The sequence below is a fragment of the Ranitomeya imitator genome, chromosome 4 (genome assembly GCF_032444005.1).
Source record: "Ranitomeya imitator isolate aRanImi1 chromosome 4, aRanImi1.pri, whole genome shotgun sequence".
Lineage (NCBI taxonomy): Eukaryota > Metazoa > Chordata > Amphibia > Anura > Dendrobatidae > Ranitomeya > Ranitomeya imitator.
In genome coordinates, this window is record NC_091285.1 from 288,141,268 (window position 1) to 288,162,716 (window position 21,449).

The window sequence follows — 21,449 nt, forward strand, 5'->3', positions numbered from 1 at the left end:
GCCTAATAAACACAAGAAGCACCAGGGATGTCCGGCCAAGGATGCCTGGCACAAAATAGAAGACTGCCATGTAGGACTCAGGTCAGTGCAAGGCAGAGTGAAGCTCAAGTATAATGTATACTAGTGTATAGGAACATAGTTGCATATGTCATCCACAAGGTCCTGTTAAGAAAAAAATGAAATGTATAAGTTTTTTCAGTAGCTCCATGTATTGAAAAAGCAGTCTATCTGAATAGAAGGCAATCCGCAGTTCTGCATGAAAGAGTTGTTGACTGCTCCATTCATGGTTAACATTTGGCGCTAATAACAGTTGATTGGTGAATCTATTCGGTGTCAGACCCCCACCCATCTAATATTGATGACCTCTCCTAAGGACAGATCATCAATATGAAATTAGTGGAAAGTCCCTTTCCCATTATAATTTAGGACTCATCCATGCAGTGATGTTGTATGCATAGACAGGATTATGTAAGGCCACCATAATACCAGTGAATATTCTGGAGGGCTCAGGCATTTATTCAATAATAAGCACCAAGGTTCTAGCAAAAGGCGACCACTTATAAAACAGATTTGGAGCCGATCACAAATGTGGGCTCTCATAATTAGAATGTATTTATATGACGTTAGCTCACAATAATAACATCCTAGATTAGGATAAAATTAAAAGTGGACATTCACAAGATTTGTATAGATTGCCACTGCTCACTTTGAATAATATTCTCTGTGTAGCCAAGGCACACCGGTCTAACAATGTGTACTGACATGAAAGAAAGTCTTGTAGAAAGGAATACCTTTGTAATATGGCATGCAATGAAACATGTTGTGCTTTTTTAATAAAAGGTATAACATCAGAGAGAGACACATGGAGGCATTACGGAATATGTGCTCATACTATAATATACTAGCAGTTAAAATGAATAATTTATTATAACACACAAGAAACAATGCCTAGCTATGCTCCATATATTTATTTATCTATTTAGAAATGACGTTGATGTCAAGATTTCTTAAAGGTTTTGGCTGTTAAATTAGGAATTAATAAGAAAATAAATGTTTATTGTGACTATGACTTTCTTGGTTGAAGGTTATAGATTTTGTTTAATTTTAACCTCTTGAAAAATGTGCTCTAAATATGCTAGTGTACAATTAATTTCTAAAGAAGTGGTTAGGTAGTTAGAGGTATTGTGCATCGGGTCTTTTATAAAACAGGATCAAAAGCACAAGTGATGTCTTTTCCATTTGCATAAACGTAAAGGTGACTATAAACTAACTACCGTATATACTCATGTATAACCCAAGTTTTTCCCGCACATTTTTGTGCTGAAAACGCTCCCCTTGGCCTATACATGAGTCATTGTCCCAAAAGACGATGGGAGAGGGAGAGCGGTGGAGCAGCGGGTCAGAGAGGCAGGAGTCGGCGGCTGTGGCTAAAGCCTGTGTCCGCTGCTAAAGAGAAATGTATATTCACTGCACTGGCAATGAATATTCATTTCCCTTATAGCACGCACAGTTACAGCCTTGGCCGCCAACTTCCAGCAGCTGCCAGGCTATCATGGGTGCCCGCTCATTTAAGTAATGAATATTCACCTCTCTCCACTCCCATAGGTGTGGAGAGAGGTGATTATTCATTTCCTTAACGAGTGGGGACACGTAATTTCGCGGTCGCAGGAGCTGCTGGCACCGGAACGAGATGCTGTGAGGGCACGCAGGGAAGGTAAATAGGATGTTTTTGTTTTTTAATGCTTTTCTCATGAGGGCCATGCATGCAAGTATAGGGATGAGGAACCATGTATACAAGGATGGGGATAAGGAGACACACATGCAAGGATAGGGATAAGGAGCTATGCAGACAGGGATGGGAATAAGGATCCATGCATACAAGGATGGGAATAAGGAGCCATTCATACAAGGATGAAAATAAAGAGCCATGCATACAAGGATGGGAATAAGGAGCAATGAAGACAAGGATGGAGATGAGGAACCATGCATGCAAGGATGGGAATAAGGAGCCATGCAGATAAGGATGGGAATACGAAGCCATGCAGACAAGGATGGGAATAAGGAGCCATTCATACAAAAATGAAAATAAAGAGCCATGCATACAAGGATGGGAATAAGGAGCCATGCAGACAAGGATGGAGATGAGGAACCATGCAGACAAGGATGGGTATAAGGAGCAATGCAGACAAGGATGGAGATGAGGAACCATGCATGCCAGGATGGGAATAAGGAGCCATGTATACAAGGATGGGGATGAGGAACCATGCAGACAAGGATGGGAATAAGGAGCCATGCAGACAAGGATGGAGATGAGGAACCATGCATGCCAGGATGGGAATAAGGAGCCATGCAAACAAGCATGGGAATAAGGAGCCATGCAGACAAGGATGGGGATGAGGAACCATGCATACTAGGATGGGGATGAGGGGACTATGCATACCCGGCTTATACCCGAGTCAATAAGTATTCCCAGTTTTTTGTGGCAAAATTAGGTACCTCAGCTTATACTCGGGTCGGCTTATACATGAGTATAAACGGTATATACTTTATAATAATTTTACCAAGAACCCTTTCTAGATATGATCATAACCTGCCAGGTTCACATGAGACTAATCTTATATCTGATCACAAATTTAAGCCCAAGGTAAAACAGTTCAAGTATTGTCTATGGTAGAATTTCGCTATATGTAGTCAGCATAATATATGATGAAATAAACATCAATAATCCCCAAACACTTTATAAGGCCTATGCTGCAGAGGTACGGCAGGAGATCAGTCAAGTACTAAGAATATTTCTTACTACTTCACTCATTATTTGGTTACTTTCTACATATAGATGTTTTGTGAACACTTCAAGCTAAATATTGTATGTCTTGAATTTATACCAGGTTCAACAATGTTTTACATTTATCTTTCTTTTCAAAACTTATAAAAGAGAATTTAAAAGAAAAAATAATACATTTCTTACCTGTTTCACAGCTTGGTCCAGTAAAACCCTGCGGGCAAGCACACATATTAGGAGCGATGCAGGTTCCTCCATTCCGACAGCCATCCTTGCAAAAAGCTTCAAATTGAAAACATGGATATTAAAAGTTAAGAAACAGTTTTTCTCCCTATTGTATTACATTGACAAGCAGATGTAAAGAGGGCACATCATTTATTCAAAAATACCGTGTAAAAATCCCTGTACTCCCCTGATTCTGCTGCTGTTTTGTGCTGCATCACACCATTGCATCACATCTGTTTCTTCTAGAGTAGTTCAGTATGTGAAACCTCTACTTGAAGACCAACTGGGCTTTTTTTAATCTACTCTGGGGCATGCACTTTCACCTCTCTCTATTAGGCGCTGTCAATCATACCTTAGCAATTGATCTAGTAATTTATCCGTTTCAGAGGCTGTAGCATTGTAATTGGCAGAATCTGGGAGAAAAGGGTGAAAGATTATGTCCCCAGGGAAGATTGTGAAAAGATGCCCAGTTAGACTGCAAAGCAGAGATTTCACATTTTGTGCTCCAGACAAAACAAATGTGAATATTTCTGCAATGGAGTAACATAATGCAACACGGAAAACAGCAGTAAAAATAAGGGGGCTTAGGGGCTGTTCTAAGGTATTTAACTACATTTCTTTTTAACAAGTGACAGGTCCTCTTTAAGGTCATAAAGGGCGAATTTGATGAATACTATGTGGATATTTTATTGAAAGTTTTACATTAGAAAGCCTATCTGTACCTTTCTAAATGTCATATTTATGTCAGAATATATTAAATATTGTTTGTAATGAGACCAAGTTGAGTTCTGCTGCACTGTGTTAGCTCTGCGTTACTGTGTTAGCTCTGCTATACAGTGTTAGTTCTAACCTCAGCGCAGAGCTGTGTGTAATCATGAGAGCAAATAGTCAGACATTACTTGGATCACACTGGTAACTCCCTCGTTCATTAAACTAAGCTCTGGAGGCAGATTCTCATGCAGATCTACGTCCAACCCATAGATCTTAACAGCTCATTTGTATATAATAAAAAAGAGGATTTCTCTGGAATAAGACATCATTTCACAGATATCAAGAAATCATTGTATTCAATTTTCTCTGACCTGCATTCCTAAAAGACGGCTTAGGAGGGTTGATTCAACTGACAGATTTCATATAGGCCAATGTCTTCATATTATATACTGTGTGAAATTCTGGATAAATGGATTTTAGATTTGTACTATATTATAATTATACAACACTAGATAATAAGATTAAGCATATGAGAACGGTACCTTTACAGATAGTTCCATTACCAGTGTATCCTGGCTGGCATACACAGTTGTGGCCACCCACAGTGTTAAAACACAATGCATTCTCATCACAGCTGTGCTGGTTTGTTGCACACTCATTGTGTTCTGAAAGACAAACAGGAATGATGAATTTAGTGTCCAAAATAATTAGTTCATGATATTTATACCTATTATTGACTACTGATATGTGAATGTAGTTTAGAATATAGTATATACATTTTTGAATTACTGCACAATGAGGAAGAACTGACATTCCAGAATCCATGAATCTTCATAGAAACCCTTTGTGAAAACATGATTATAGCCACTGTTGTTTACCAGCCTTAGTCATGTAGAGCTACTGTATATCTATGAAAAGGCGAGTATAGAGTTAAACATACGGACAAAAGAACCCAAGTGTTCTCATGAATTTACATTTATTTGTACATTTTATAATAGTTATAAAGGCTCCCAATATTATTTATTAACCCCCTAATGACCGCCAATACGTCTTTTAATTGATCTGAGATATAAGAGACTAGCCTCCCCATACAGGTGACAATCCAGCAGCTGTCGGCTGTACACTATAGCTGACAACTTGATGCATCAGCCACGATCAGTGACAGCACCGTGCATATCTGTTTAACCCCTTAGATGCTGCTGTCAATAATGACTATATCATATAAATGGTTAAAAGAGTGTGGTTGATCCCTCTTTATTCCCATCGGCACCCGGAGATCATGGCAATTCACGGCCCAATAGCGGCCCTAGAGTCTGCCGGGCTATAGTGCCCTGTTCAAAAGTTAGCGATATTTAGGTGGTAAAAATACATATTTTCATTTCAATCATGCCACGTAGTATTAATTCCTGAAAAGCACCTGAAGGGTTAATAAACTGTCTGACCTCAGTTTTCAGTATGATAGGGGGTGTTGTTTTTAAAATGGTATCACTTTTGGGGTTTTTCCAATTCATAGGACTCACAAAGTCATTCAAAGCTGGATAGGTCCCTAAAAAAATAATTTTGTAAATTTCCATGGAAAAAAAATCAAGAATTGCTGCAACATTTTAAACCTCCTAAAATGCTAGCAAAATAACATTTTAGAAATGGTGCTGACGCAAAGCAGACATGTGGGAATTGCTATTTATTAATGTTTTGCTATGGTATGGCTATCTGAATTAAAGGGATAGTCATTCAAAGTTTGAAAATTGCTAATTTTGTATTTACATTTTTATCAAATTTCTGATATTTTTTATAAATAATCACAAAACATACCAACCTAAATTTGCCATTATCATAAAGTATAATGTGTCACGAAAAAACCATCTCAAAATCAATGGAATTTGTCAAAGCGTTCCAGAGTTATTACCACAAAAATAAAAAAATAAAATAAAGCAGCATCCATAATATCATGTAAAGATTCACTATGTCATAGTCAGCATGACATAGAAACCTTTCCAGAAATCCAGATGAATGTTAAAAGAGTTTTGGAACTGTAAAATGGTAATAGTAAGGGCCAGGGGCTGCAAAATATGGCTAAGCGAAGGACAATTGCCCTGACAACAAATGTGGATGGAAAAATGACTTAAATCCCTTAAATTAATCAGTAAATATGTAGCTAATTAGTTTAACCAACAGGCTGGTTAGAATCAATAAAATGGTGTGAGGCTACACGACACAGCCCAAAATCCATGTAAGTCAATGTAGACTTTTCTTATCAATGTCATATGTAAATATCTATCCATTTATTGAAACCCACCAAGAGTTAAATCACATTAGTAAGAAAAGCAAAACAGCTGTGAGCTGGTGTTATTATTCTGGGAAGGGGGCAATATTCATAAAGGTTCCCAGATCACAGCTGTCTGTTTAGCCATTACTGATTATTAAAAAGGTGGGACCCCCCAAAAATGACGTGGGCCCAGCCTAATTGTAATAACCAACAAAGGCTAAACAGACAGCTAAGGACTGATCTTAATAGTCTGGGAAGGGGCTATGGATATTGGCCCCCTTCCAGTCTAATAACAATAGCCCTCAGCAGCTCCAGCAATAGTTTATGTGGTTGATGTCAGCTGCCTAATATCTACTGCCATCAAGTCAAGAGATTAGTAATGGAGAGGTGTGAAGAATATTAGAGACATAATTCCATGTCAATCATCTGTATCCTCTTTGGCATAGAATTATAAAAACCCTTTCACCATGTGCTGTGGTAACATGACAACTGGTCAGCTTCAAACAAAGGGATTCACACACCCCTCTAGCTAGCTGGTATGCAACCTTCTGCAAGAAGACTCCCTGTGGATCCAAGACATGCGGCCTGAGTCCTTTGTTCAGCCAGCTAGGATTTCATAAAGGAGTTATGGATATACTATATGTCCTAGCTGTACATCGTACATATTTCTGAGATCCCCAGAATAGGGCAAGAGCCTGCCTGGGTCTTGAGTCATTCTAACACGCATGGGAAAGGAGATACATAGAACAGCCACTAGCAGCTAGGTAGAAAAATTGTGTTTAGTCTCTGTGAGTTACAGGGGCGGATCTTATGGCGCCAGAACAGCTGCCCTGGGACCACGCAGAAAGAAGCTGGATTACTGGATGACCCCCAGATTCAGCATCTCGTCAATCTCCTGGTGCATGTTCTGCTGTAACTCCAGGGAGACCCGATATGCTGACCACCGGATTGGGGGGTGATCCCCTTAATTCACGTGAAGGACAGCTGACCTTGTACTTCCAGGCTTGTGCTGAACAAATCCTGGAAGAGATGTAGGGTTGCCCACAGCTGGGATCGTTGGTTTGACAAGAGCTGGTTGCAAACCTCTACATCCTTGATGGTCCTACCCGCCTTAACTTGGGCGAGCATATTCAGGAGGGTCTCAGCCTCTCCTTCTTTTGGCAAATTGCATACGGGGAGGGCACAGGCCTCCTGCTCATGATGGGCCTTCATCATGTTTACGTGGAAGGCCTTCTGCCTTCCCCGGTATTGGTCCAGGGTGACTAGGTACACTAAGGCATTGAGCTGCTGGTGCATGAGATACAGGCCCTCCTAGTCTACCTGAAGCTTGTCCTGAGGTACAAGGACCAGTACCCACACTTTTTTACCCACCTGGTAGGTTCTCTCACAATCATTCTGGTCGTATCATTGCTCTGATTGGCCTGGGCTTGCATCATATTATCATGAACCAGCTGCGCCAAGTCCTGCATCTTGTCATGGAAGCGCATGACATACTCAACGACTGAAACTCCAAGGGTGGCCAAGTCTCCTTCCCAGACCTTTTTCACTAGAGCAAGTGGCCCCCATCACACGTCGTCCGAACAGAAGCTCAAGGGGGAAGAACCCCGTTGAGGCCTAAGGAACCTCCTGGTAGGCAAATAACAGGTGTGGGAGGTACTGCTCCCTGTCATACCCATGGAAGTTGAGCAACATCTTAAGGATCTGCTTCAGGGTGCCATTGGACTGTTCGTACAGGTTTTTGGTCTGTGGGTGGTACGAGCTGGTTACCAGATATTGAAGCTGCATCTGCTTACTGAGAGACTCCATCAGCTGTGACTTAAACTGAGTCTCCTGTCGGACCGAATGGACAACAAGGCTACCGCTTCCTCGTACCGGGTGGCATAGTCTACTACCATCGGTATGAAGCATTTCCATGAGCTGCTGGGAGTGGCTATTGGGCCAACCAAATCCACAGCTACTCTCCTGAAAGGCTCTTCAATGATGGGCAAAGTTACCACCCTTCCAACCAAGTGTCTGCTGGGTCAGATGGAAACCAGGAGACAATTCTGAAGACGTGGCAGTCTCATCTATTCTGGTCTCATCTAGTCAGGGGTGGTACCCTATCTGTTCAGGGTGGAGTTGTTGCGGATTGCACATGAGATTCCTAGGGGTCTATGGGGAAGGATGGGGGCTGATGTTGATAAATACAGATAGCTGTAAGGAGTTATCATATTAGTAGACTTGTGTCTCATCTCAATGCATTTCCCTGCCCATGTGGATCATTAGAAGGCCTGGTTAATATCGGCGATGTCAGAGATATAAGGTACTATGATGTGAAGAGCATTTTCAGCTATCTGTATTTTCTTTTCTGAGGTTGTCTATTTATATCAATTTATATCTAACATTACCTTAGTGATGGGATTATATACTCTCCTTGCCCCTACTCATTATTGGATGCAGTCAGATTTGGAAATTACCGTATATACTCGAGTATAAGCCGAGATTTTCAGCCCACTTTTTTGGGCTGAAAGTCCCCCTCTCGGCTTATACTCGAGTCATATACCTGGGGGTCGGCAGGTGAGGGGGAGCGGGGGCTGTGTAGATATACTTACCTGCTGCGGCGCGGTCCCTGCAGTCCCTGGCTTCCCCGGCGCTGCAGATTCTTCCTGTACTGAGTGGTCACATGGCACTGCTCATTACAGAAATGAATAGGCGGCTCCACCTCCCATAGGGGAGGAGCCGCATATTCATTGCTGTAAATGATCGGTGTGACCGCTCAATTACAGGAAGAAGCTGCAGCGCCGGGGAAGCCAGGGACTGCAGGGACCGCGCCAGGAGCAGGTAAGGGGAGCGCAGCGCTGCGCTATATTTACCTGCTCCTCGCTCCGGTGCGGCTCCGTCTGCAGCGTCCTCTAGCAGTGACGCTCAGGTTAGAGGGCGCGGTGACGTAGTCAGTGCGCGCCCTCTGCTGAGCGTCAGTGCTGGAGACGGAGCCGCACGAGGAGCAGGTAAATATTGACAGCGCTGGCGTCCTGAGCAAGAGAGGTGAGTATGTGATTTTTTTTTTTATGGCAGCACCAGCAGCATTCTATATGGCACAGCATTATATAAGGAGCATCTATGGGGCCATAAAGAACGGTGCAGAGCATTATATATGGCACAGCATTATATAAGGAGCATCTATGGGGCCAAAAAGTACGGTGCGGATCATTATATATGGCACAGCTTTATATGGCACATCTATGGGGCCATAAAGAACGGTGCAGAGCATTATATATGGCACAGCATTATATAAGGAGCATCTATGGGGCCAAAAAGTACGGTGCAGAGCATTATATATGGCACAGCTTTATATGGCACATCTATGGGGCCATAAAGAACGGTGCAGAGCATTCTATATGGCACAGCTTTATATGGAGCATCTATGGGGCCATAATGAACAGTATAGAGCATTCTATATAGCACAGTTGTATATGGAGCATCTATGGGGCAATTGTTATGGCTGGCAATCAGGCAACACAGCGTGCAGTAATCAGCGCACATACAGAGATCTGGCAATAACCAAAAACAATAGGACGAGCTCTGAGACGTGGAATCTCTGTAGACTGTAGTACCTGATCTATCCTCACACAACTATAAGCAGCAGTGGATTGCGCCTATCAACTACCTATGCAACTCGACACTGCCTGAGGAGCTGACTAGCCTGAAGATAGAAATACAAGCCTGACTTACCTCAGAGAAATACCCCAAAGGAATAGGCAGCCCCCCACATATAATGACTGTTAGCAAGATGAAAAGACAAACGTAGGAATGAAATAGATTCAGCAAAGTGAGGCCCGATATTCTAGACAGAGCGAGGATAGCAAAGAGAACTATGCAGTCTACAAAAAACCCTAAAACGAAAACCACGCAAAGGGGCAAAAAAGACCCACCGTGCCGAACTAACAGCACGGCGGTGCACCCCTTTGCTTCTCAGAGCTTCCAGCAAAAGTTAATAACAAGCTGGACAGAAAAAACAGAAAACAAACTAGAAGCACTTATCTAGCAGAGCAGCAGGCCCAAGGAAAGATGCAGTAGCTCAGATCCAACACTGGAACATTGACAAGGAGCAAGGAAGACAGACTCAGGTGGAGCTAAATAGCAAGGCAGCCAACGAGCTCACCAAAACACCTGAGGGAGGAAGCCCAGAGACTGCAATACCACTTGTGACCACAGAAGTGAACTCAGCCACAGAATTCACAACAGTACCCCCCCCTTGAGGAGGGGTCACCGAACCCTCACCAGAACCCCCAGGCCGACCAGGATGAGTCACATGAAAGGCACGAACAAGATCTGGGGCATGGACATCAGAGGCAAAAACCCAGGAATTATCTTCCTGAGCATAACCCTTCCATTTGACCAGATACTGGAGTTTCCGTCTAGAGACACGAGAATCCAAAATCTTCTCCACAATATACTCCAATTCCCCCTCCACCAAAACAGGGGCAGGAGGCTCCACAGATGGAACCATAGGTGCCACGTATCTCCTCAACAACGACCTATGGAATACATTATGTATGGAAAAGGAGTCTGGGAGGGTCAGACGAAAAGACACCGGATTGAGAATCTCAGAAATCCTATACGGACCAATAAAACGAGGTTTAAATTTAGGAGAGGAAACCTTCATAGGAATATGACGAGAAGATAACCAAACCAGATCCCCAACACGAAGTCGGGGTCCCACACGGCGTCTGCGATTAGCGAAAAGCTGAGCCTTCTCCTGGGACAAGGTCAAATTGTCCACTACCTGAGTCCAGATCTGCTGCAACCTGTCCACCACATAATCCACACCAGGACAGTCCGAAGACTCAACCTGTCCTGAAGAGAAACGAGGATGGAACCCAGAATTGCAGAAAAATGGAGAGACCAAGGTAGCCGAGCTGGCCCGATTATTAAGGGCGAACTCAGCCAACGGCAAAAATGACACCCAATCATCCTGGTCAGCGGAAACAAAACATCTCAGATATGTTTCCAAGGTCTGATTGGTTCGTTCGGTCTGGCCATTAGTCTGAGGATGGAAGGCCGAGGAAAAAGATAGGTCAATGCCCATCCTACCACAAAAGGCTCGCCAGAACCTCGAGACAAACTGGGAACCTCTGTCAGAAACAATATTCTCAGGAATGCCATGTAAACGAACCACATGCTGGAAGAACAAAGGCACCAAATCAGAGGAGGAAGGCAATTTAACCAAGGGCACCAGATGGACCATTTTAGAAAAGCAATCACAGACCACCCAAATGACCGACATTTTTTGAGAAACGGGAAGGTCAGAAATGAAATCCATCGAAATATGTGTCCAAGGCCTCTTCCGGACCGGCAAGGGCAAAAGCAACCCACTGGCACGTGAACAGCAGGGCTTAGCCCTAGCACAAATTCCACAGGACTGCACAAAAGCACGCACATCCCGTGACAGAGATGGCCACCAGAAGGATCTAGCAACCAACTCCCTGGTACCAAAGATTCCTGGATGACCGGCCAGCACCGAACAATGAAGTTCAGAGATAACTTTACTAGTCCACCTATCAGGGACGAACAGTTTCTCGGCCGGACAACGATCAGGTTTATTAGCCTGAAATTTCTGCAACACTCTCCGCAAATCAGGGGAGATGGCAGACACAATGACTCCTTCCTTGAGGATACTCGCCGGCTCAGATAACCCCGGAGAGTCGGGCACAAAACTCCTAGACAGAGCATCCGCCTTCACATTTTTAGAGCCCGGAAGGTATGAAATCACAAAATCAAAACGAGCAAAAAATAACGACCAACGGGCCTGTCTAGGATTCAAGCGCTTGGCAGACTCAAGATAAGTAAGGTTCTTATGATCAGTCAAAACCACCACGCGATGCTTAGCACCCTCAAGCCAATGACGCCACTCCTCGAATGCCCACTTCATGGCCAGCAACTCTCGGTTGCCCACATCATAATTACGCTCAGCAGCAGAAAATTTCCTGGAAAAGAAAGCACATGGTTTGAACACTGAGCAACCAGAACCTCTCTGTGACAAAACCGCCCCTGCTCCAATCTCAGAAGCATCAACCTCGACCTGGAACGGAAGAGAAACATCAGGTTGACACAACACAGGGGCACAGCAAAAACGACGCTTCAACTCCTGAAAAGCTTCCACGGCAGCAGAAGACCAATTAACCAAATCAGCACCCTTCTTGGTCAAATCGGTCAATGGTCTGGCAATGCTAGAAAAATTACAGATGAAGCGACGATAAAAATTAGCAAAGCCCAGGAATTTCTGCAGACTTTTTAGAGATGTCGGCTGAGTCCAATCCTGGATGGCCTGAACCTTAACCGGATCCATCTCGATAGTAGAAGGGGAAAAGATGAACCCCAAAAATGAAACTTTCTGCACACCGAAGAGACACTTTGATCCCTTCACGAACAAGGAATTAGCACGCAGTACCTGGAAAACCATTCTGACTTGCTTCACATGAGACTCCCAATCATCTGAGAAGATCAAAATGTCATCCAAGTAAACAATCAAGAATTTATCCAGATACTCACGGAAAATGTCATGCATAAAAGACTGAAAAACAGATGGAGCATTGGCAAGTCCGAACGGCATCACCAGATACTCAAAATGACCCTCGGGCGTATTAAATGCCGTTTTCCATTCATCTCCCTGCCTGATTCTCACCAGATTATACGCACCACGAAGATCAATCTTAGTAAACCAACTAGCCCCCTTAATCCGAGCAAACAAGTCAGAAATCAATGGCAAGGGATACTGAAACTTAACAGTGATCTTATTAAGAAGGCGGTAATCAATACACGGTCTTAGCGAACCATCCTTCTTGGCTACAAAAAAGAACCCTGCTCCCAATGGTGACGACGATGGGCGAATATGTCCCTTCTCCAGGGACTCCTTCACATAACTGCGCATAGCGGTGTGTTCAGGTACGGACAAATTAAATAAACGACCCTTAGGGAATTTACTACCAGGAATCAAATCGATAGCACAATCACAATTCCTATGCGGAGGTAGGGCATCAGACTTGGACTCTTCAAATACATCCTGAAAGTCCGACAAGAACTCTGGGATGTCAGAAGGAATGGATGACGAAATAGACAAAAATGGAACATCACCATGTACTCCCTGACAACCCCAGCTGGTTACCGACATAGAGTTCCAATCCAATACTGGATTATGGGTTTGTAGCCATGGCAACCCCAACACGACCACATCATGCAAATTATGCAGTACCAAAAAGCGAATAACTTCCTGATGTGCAGGAGCCATGCACATGGTCAGCTGGGCCCAGTACTGAGGCTTATTCTTGGCCAAAGGTGTAGCATCAATTCCTCTCAACGGAATAGGACACCGCAAAGGCTCCAAGAAAAATCCACAACGTTTAGCATAATCCAAATCCATCAGATTCAGGGCAGCGCCTGAATCCACAAACGCCATGACAGAATATGATGACAAAGAGCACATTAAGGTAATGGACAAAAGGAATTTGGACTGTACAGTACCAATAACGGCAGAGCTATCGAACCGCCTAGTGCGTTTAGGACAATTAGAAATAGCATGAGTAGAATCACCACAATAGAAACACAGTCTGTTCAGACGTCTGTGTTCGTGCCGTTCTACTTTAGTCATAGTCCTGTCGCACTGCATAGGCTCAGGCTTACTCTCAGACAATACCGCCAGATGGTGCACAGATTTACGCTCGCGCAAGCGACGACCGATCTGAATGGCCAAGGACATAGACTCATTCAAACCAGCAGGCATAGGAAATCCCACCATTACATCCTTAAGAGCTTCAGAGAGACCCTTTCTGAACAAAGCCGCTAGTGCAGATTCATTCCACAGAGTGAGTACTGACCATTTCCTAAATTTCTGACAATATACTTCTACATCATCCTGACCCTGGCATAAAGCCAGCAGATTTTTCTCAGCTTGATCCACTGAACTAGGCTCATCGTAAAGCAATCCCAGCGCCTGGAAAAATGCATCAACATTACTCAATGCAGAATCTCCTGGTGCAAGAGAAAACGCCCAGTCCTGTGGGTCGCCGCGCAAAAAAGAAATAATAATCAAAACCTGTTGAATAGGATTACCAGAAGAATGAGGTTTCAAGGCCAAAAATAGCTTACAATTATTTCTGAAGCTCAGGAACTTAGTTCTGTCACCAAAAAACAAATCAGGAATCGGAATTCTTGGTTCTAGCATCGATTTCTGATCAATAGTATCTTGAATCTTTTGTACATTTACAACGAGATTATCCATTGAGGAGCACAGAGCCTGAATATCCATGTCCACAGCTGTGTCCTGAAGCACTCTAATGTCTAGGGGAAAAAAAAGACTGAAGACAGAGCTAAGAAAAAAAAATGATGTCAGGATTTCTTTTTTCCCTCTATTGGAAATCATTGGAGGGCTCCTTGTACTGTTATGGCTGGCAATCAGGCAACACAGCGTGCAGTAATCAGCGCACATACAGAGATCTGGCAATAACCAAAAACAATAGGACGAGCTCTGAGACGTGGAATCTCTGTAGACTGCAGTACCTGATCTATCCTCACACAACTATAAGCAGCAGTGGATTGCGCCTATCAACTACCTATGCAACTCGACACTGCCTGAGGAGCTGACTAGCCTGAAGATAGAAATACAAGCCTGACTTACCTCAGAGAAATACCCCAAAGGAATAGGCAGCCCCCCACATATAATGACTGTTAGCAAGATGAAAAGACAAACGTAGGAATAAAATAGATTCAGCAAAGTGAGGCCCGATATTCTAGACAGAGCGAGGATAGCAAAGAGAACTATGCAGTCTACAAAAAACCCTAAAACGAAAACCACGCAAAGGGGCAAAAAAGACCCACCGTGCCGAACTAACAGCACGGCGGTGCACCCCTTTGCTTCTCAGAGCTTCCAGCAAAAGTTAATAACAAGCTGGACAGAAAAAACAGAAAACAAACTAGAAGCACTTATCTAGCAGAGCAGCAGGCCCAAGGAAAGATGCAGTAGCTCAGATCCAACACTGGAACATTGACAAGGAGCAAGGAAGACAGACTCAGGTGGAGCTAAATAGCAAGGCAGCCAACGAGCTCACCAAAACACCTGAGGGAGGAAGCCCAGAGACTGCAATACCACTTGTGACCACAGAAGTGAACTCAGCCACAGAATTCACAACAGGCAATAATGAATGGTGCAGAGCATTATATGTGGCACAGCTTTATATGGAGCATCTATGGGGCCATAATGAACGGTATAGAGCATTCTATATAGCACAGTTGTATATGGAGCATCTATGGGGCAATAATGAACGGTATGGAGCATCTATTTTTATTTTTGAAATTTACGAGTAGCTGCTGCATTTTCCACCCTAGGCTTATACTTGAGTCAATAAGTTTTCCCAGTTTTTGTGGCAAAATTAGGGGGGTCGGCTTATACTCGGGTCGGCTTATACTCGAGTATATACGGTATGCTAAAAAAAGAAAATTCACTCCATAGGATATCGCCTGTAAGAATTGTCAGAGGGATGAATATTTTCTATATATATTTTTTTGTGATTCTATTTTGTCTATAATTTCATCTCTGATTTTTAAACGTATGTTTTCCTACCTGCTTAGCAGGGGTTATTAAGGAAAGACAGGGATAGCTGTCGCTGAGTGGGGGCGCCAAAATATCAACCTTCTTAGGGTGCCAACATCTACAGCTAGGCAGAGGCCAGTCAGGGATATATCAGAGACCCTGTAAGCTATTTTGACAAACCACATTGGTTTGTACAATTTTCTGTAACTTATTGCTATTATCTGGCATTAGTATTCTATTTTCATTTTTCACATTGGGTTGGTGATTTTCAAAAGATTTTAATAAATATACCGTTTTAATGGATTATACAGTATATTTCACAACTCTTAATTTTTCCTGAGTCTCTCAGAGATTTTTTGCACTGCATCTGATTTACCAGCCTATTAATATCAGCCAGCAGCTGTCTACTTTGCCTTAACAGGTTATTAAAAATAGGGGGAACCCGGGGTAATTTTTTAGGGTCCCCTTATTTCTAAAAACTAACCAAGGCAAATCAGACAGTTGTGGGCTGATATTAATGGTCTGGGCAGCTCCAAGGATATTAGCCCTTTCCCAGTCTAAAAATATCAGTCCCCAGCTGTCTGTTTTCCATCGGCTGGTTTAAAAAGGAACGGGACCACACGTTGTTTATTTATTTTAACTGTCTGGTTAATCACACCATACCATTACATGACATGACTATGATGCAACCAAAAGTGACCACAGCCTTAAAGCTTGTTAATTGGCTGTGCAGCAACCTCTCAACAAGCTTTATTAGACTCAAAGGTGAAACATACAGTAAGAAGTCCTCGTTTGGAATCCAGTACCGGACACTAGAAGTTTGGTACAAACCCTGAGCTTTTCCATCCCGAGTTATAAGTGGTTTCTAGGATCAGCCCTTTTTTCACAACCAGTAGCACTTGCTATGGTATTGCAGTTTAGTCTCATTCATATAAATTGATATAAGCTGCAATACCAGACAAGCCTAAGGATATATGGGGTGCTGAAAATAAACAGTATTTTTCTTCTCTAATTCTTTTTAATGCAGCTTGAAAGAACTTCTGACTGAGAATCTTGGGTAGGGGTATTTGCAAAACTAATATAATAGTCTAGATAGGACAATATTGCTCTTCACAGAAAGAAAGACAATCTAACTAAAATCATAGGAAAGATCAGCTATTCATATTAAATATTGAATTGTATACATTTACTAATAAAGCCACATTTACATTTCATTAAATGCTTTCATTTAATTAATGTTTAATCCAGGCAAAGTTACCTGGTCGGTGTTAGAAAGAGACATCGATTAATCAGATGCTTGTGCCAGATGTCATACACTGTCAACCATCTTGTATAGACATTTATGGTATTTGTTTGAAGGATGCATTTTTACAGAATCTGTTACATTGTCTCATGTATTTTTTGTGCAATATTATACACCTGTCTGATGGAGACCTAAGGGATGCACTTATTGTCTCCATTGTACTAATGTAATCTTTTTTTTGTCCTGTTTTGTGGATTCCTTTATTTAGTTCTGTAGTAAGAAATTTTGCAATATGTGAACTTAGCCAAATGACATTACCCAACGACTTCGCTTCCCAAATGCATTTCAAAACAATGTTAATGACTTGACATTTGTAACAGAGTATTATATAATGTTCACATAATTGCAGAGTTGGAATAACATTGTATTAATTAATTTGTTAACAAGCACAGATGGTCGATGTAAAACATTGTGTCCTGTAGCATTCCTGGGAGCTTTTAGAACTAGAGCATATTATTTTCCACATAGTCTAACCTTTCATCAAGTACATGTATTACACTTGTACAGCTTCTAGGCAAGATACTTAGCCCTGTCAGGTTAAGAACCTATAATAGCGGTCATGCTTCATATAAAGTGGCATTTACTGTGGAATAATACTTTGCATACCGTGACAGAGTTATAATACTTTGTATAAAGTGGCATTTACTGTGTTATAATACTATGCGGCAGACTCATTAAGGCTGGCATTGCACACACCAGTCATAATGAAGGGCTCATTGCAGCGCCAAATTCAAAAAGAGGCACACACCACTTAATGAATTTAGCGCATCTTCTTATGTACACAGAAAGCTGTCAATCAATAATGTGGATGGGGATATACAGAATTCCGCATTCTGAGAAATGTTATATCTGTAGCAGGTAAGGCCTCTTTCACATGACCATGTCTCCGGTAAGTGCGGTGACAATTTTCACACGTACCGGAGACACTGACACAGGTAGACACATTGAAATCTACATTGCTGTGCACATGTCCATGTGTTTCCAAGGACTGGGTGTCCGTGTGACCCACCCGTAGACATGTTCGGTTTTTACCAGCAGCACGGGCCACAAGACGCCCCACACACATGCACACACTAGGATGTCATCCATGTGACACGTCTCTGCGCCTGAGAAACAGCGGTACAGTAAGCGCTGTCTCCGATACCGGGTGCTGAAGACGGCTTTCATCATTCTCCCATGCTCTGCTGGCGATCAGCGCGAGCAGGGGAGAATGATGAGAGTTATAATCAAGTGATAACAATGAGAGCCTACACCTTCTTCGCTAATAACAGTGACAGCAGGAGCAGTTGATGGGAGTATTCATCGTATGCCGCCTGCATTATAAATAAATAAATAAAAAATCTGACATGGATTCCCCTTTAATTTCTATAACCAGCCAGGCAAACCTGGCTGCAAACCTCAGCTATCAGTTTCTGCAAGGTTGGTTATCAAGAATATAAGGGTCCCCACACTGTTTTTTTTTAATTACTTAAAAATACTCTCCTCAGCCACTTATGCTGTCATTGTTATTAGCGGCAGCAGGTGTAGGTAGATGGGAGTAATAGTCTCATCAGCCGTCGCCTGCTGTCATTCTTCTCACTTGAATAAAGCTCTCATCGTGCTCCCCTGCTCACACTGATCACTGGCAGAGCAGGGGAGAATGATGAGAGCCATCTTCAGCACCCGATGCCAGAGAACAGCGCTACTGTACTGCTGCTTCCCAGGAACCCGTGCACGCGGTACTGATGCAGCACACAGGCAGCACATAGATGCCACAGGTGTGCCACAAGTATTACACACATGGACACTGACAACTTCAGGACCATTTTTTCTGGTTCCGGAAAAAAAAACAGACATGTGAAACCGGCCTAAAATAGGGATTTTATCAACACATGATACATTGGTGGGTCTCTTTCTCTACGTCACACTGCTCTCTGATTACATGGCAAAAACCTGGTGACAGAGTACCTTTAATCACCCAACATACATAGGACATCAGAGTAGCAGACACCTACACAGTGCTAACGGCTGTTACTGTCAATTTTGAGTCAGTTTTAGATGCTCTTTTTTTTTGCTTAAAGTGAATCTGTCACCAGGTTTGGCCGATAAGAGATACGGCCATCACCTTTCAGGGCTGATATACAGCATTCTATAATGCTGTGTATCTGCCCCCAACTCGTCCTGTAAGAGAAGAAAAGTAACTTATATTACACTCACCTGCGGAGCTGTTCGGTCCAATGGGCATCGCTGGTCTTGGTCCAGCGCCTCCCATCGTTTTACAATCCCCATCCTCCTGATTGCTTCATCCTCCCTTTGTCATCCAGACAGTATCCTTGGCACAGCGCACCTGCGCCGGTGTACTTCTCTACCCTGTCCAGGGAAGAGCAAAGTACTGCAATACACAGGTGCCAGGACTCTTTGACCTTTCCCGGCACCTGCGCACTGCAGTACTTTGATCTGCCCTCAACAGGGCAGAGAAGTACACCTGCGGAGGATCACGATGCAAGAAGAAGGGAGGGGCCGGACCAGGACGAGCGACACCCATTGGACCGTACTGCTCCACAGGTGAGTATAATAAAAGTTATTTTTCTTCTCTTGCAGGTCGGGTTAGTGGTAGATATAGAGCATTATAGAATGCTGTATATCAGTCTTGAAAGGTGATGGCTATATCTCTTTTCTGCCAAACCTGGTAACTTTTAGTGTAGTAAATTTTAGATATAGTAATTTCTGTATAGTGGTAATTTACTGTAGTATGTTGTTACATTTGTTCTCTCGATGTGACTGTTCTACACGTGTGATCGTCGTGGGACAGTCGGTAAATGGACTATAGCAGACAGGGAGTATTATGTGTTGGTTTATTATTTTATTTTTGTTGCAGGAGATCAAGGGAGTCGGGGATTAGGCGATGCAGTAAGATTGGTTAATTAAGATTAATAAAGGATAAAGTACTGCAGTGCTCTGGCGCCTGGAAAGGTCAGAGAGGCCCAGTGCCTGCGCACTGCAGTACTTCACTCTGCCCTCAACAGGGCAGATAAGTACGCCAGTGCCAGCGCGATGCTGGGGAGTGATGAAGGCGCAGGAGGGTGGCATCGCAAGAAGATAGGAGGCACCGGACCCAGACCTGCAACACCCATCGGACCGGAATCCCCCCCCCCCCCCGGGTGAGCATAATAAAATTTATTTTTATCTTTCAGGTCGGATCGGGGGCTTATCTACAGCATTATAGAATATTGAACTCCCCATAGGCAGACTCTATAGCATAATGCACCGCCATATAGGCAGCCTCTGTAGTGTAATGCACCCCTATAGGCAACCTCTGTAGTGTAATGCTCCCCATAAGCAGCCTCTATAATGCAATGCACCCCCATAGGCAGCCTCTGTAGTGTAATTCACCCCTATAGGCAACCTCTATAATATAATACACCCCCATAGGCACCCTCTGTAGTGTAATGTACCCCATAGGCATCCTCTATAATGTAATGCTCCCCCATAGGCAGCCTCTGTAGTGTAATGCACCTCCATAGGCAGCCTCTGTAGTGTAATGCAGCCCCATAGGCAGCCTTTGTAGTGTAATGCACCCCCATAGGCAAACTCTATAATGTAAAGCACCCTTATAGGAAGCCTCTATAGTGTAATGCTCCCCCATAGGCAGCCTCTATAATGTAATGCACCCCCATAGGCAGCCTCCATAGTGTAATGCACCCCATTGGCATTCTCTATAAAGTAATGCTATCCCATAGGCAGCCTCTGTAGTGTAATGCAGTTCCCTAACCACCCTCTGTAGTATAATGCACCCCCATAGGCAGCCTCTGTAGTATAATGCACCCCCATAGCCACCCTCTATAGTATAATGCACCCCCATAGGCAGCCTCTGTAGTGTAATACAGCCCCATAGCCACCCTCTGTAGTGTAACACACCCCCATAGGCAGCCTCTGTAGTGTAATGCAGCCCCATAGCCACCCTCTGTAGTATAATCCACCCCCATAAGCAGCCTCTGTAGTGTAATACATCCAGATTGCCACCCTCTGTAGTATAATGCACCCCCATAGGTACCCTCTGTAGTGTATTGCAGCTCCAGAAACTAAATACTCACCTCTCTTCCTCCTGGTTCCTGCGCTGCTCCCGCTGATCTCCAACTGCAGGTGCCGAGTACTGACGTAATCGCGCCCACTGTCAGTGTCGGCGTCGGTGATGTCAGACACTGACAGAGGGATGATGGGAGAGGAAGCGTAAAGCTCCCTCCCTGCTGGCACCAGGCCTCCCACCTGCTCAAGGGGCCCCATAGCGGCAGTGCAGTGAGGTTTCTTCTCCCTGCTCTGCCACAGAATATAACTGTATCGGCGATATGTGCATACGCCGATAGAGTTACAGTAGCATAGCTCTGGGTGGGCCCCCTCAGAGCGTGGGGCCCTGGGCAACGGCCCCCTCTACCCCCCCAGTTGCTATGCTACTGCCAAACCTGCTGACACATTCCCTTTAATGCTAATATTTATGGTCCTCACAAGGGCGCCCAAAGGACTCTGTGAACAATGCCTCTGTGAACCACACAAACCAAAACAGAATACTCAAAGGAGGTGAAGGAATAAAATAACAGCTGCAAATTGTCACTTCTGAGCT

The 21,449-nt window shown here is 43.5% G+C and overlaps 1 protein-coding gene across 1 annotated transcript in view; it reads right to left on the minus strand.

Moving 5' to 3' along the window:
- Nucleotides 1-21,449, minus strand: part of NELL2 (neural EGFL like 2) — a 587,110-nt gene that overhangs the window by 118,752 nt on the left and 446,909 nt on the right. The window contains exons 14-15 of the mRNA XM_069764734.1: nt 4,261-4,383; nt 2,969-3,064 (exon numbers count right to left, since the gene is read on the minus strand). Coding sequence (XP_069620835.1) covers nt 2,969-3,064; nt 4,261-4,383 — 219 coding nt within the window. The remainder of the gene's footprint in view (nt 1-2,968; nt 3,065-4,260; nt 4,384-21,449) is intronic.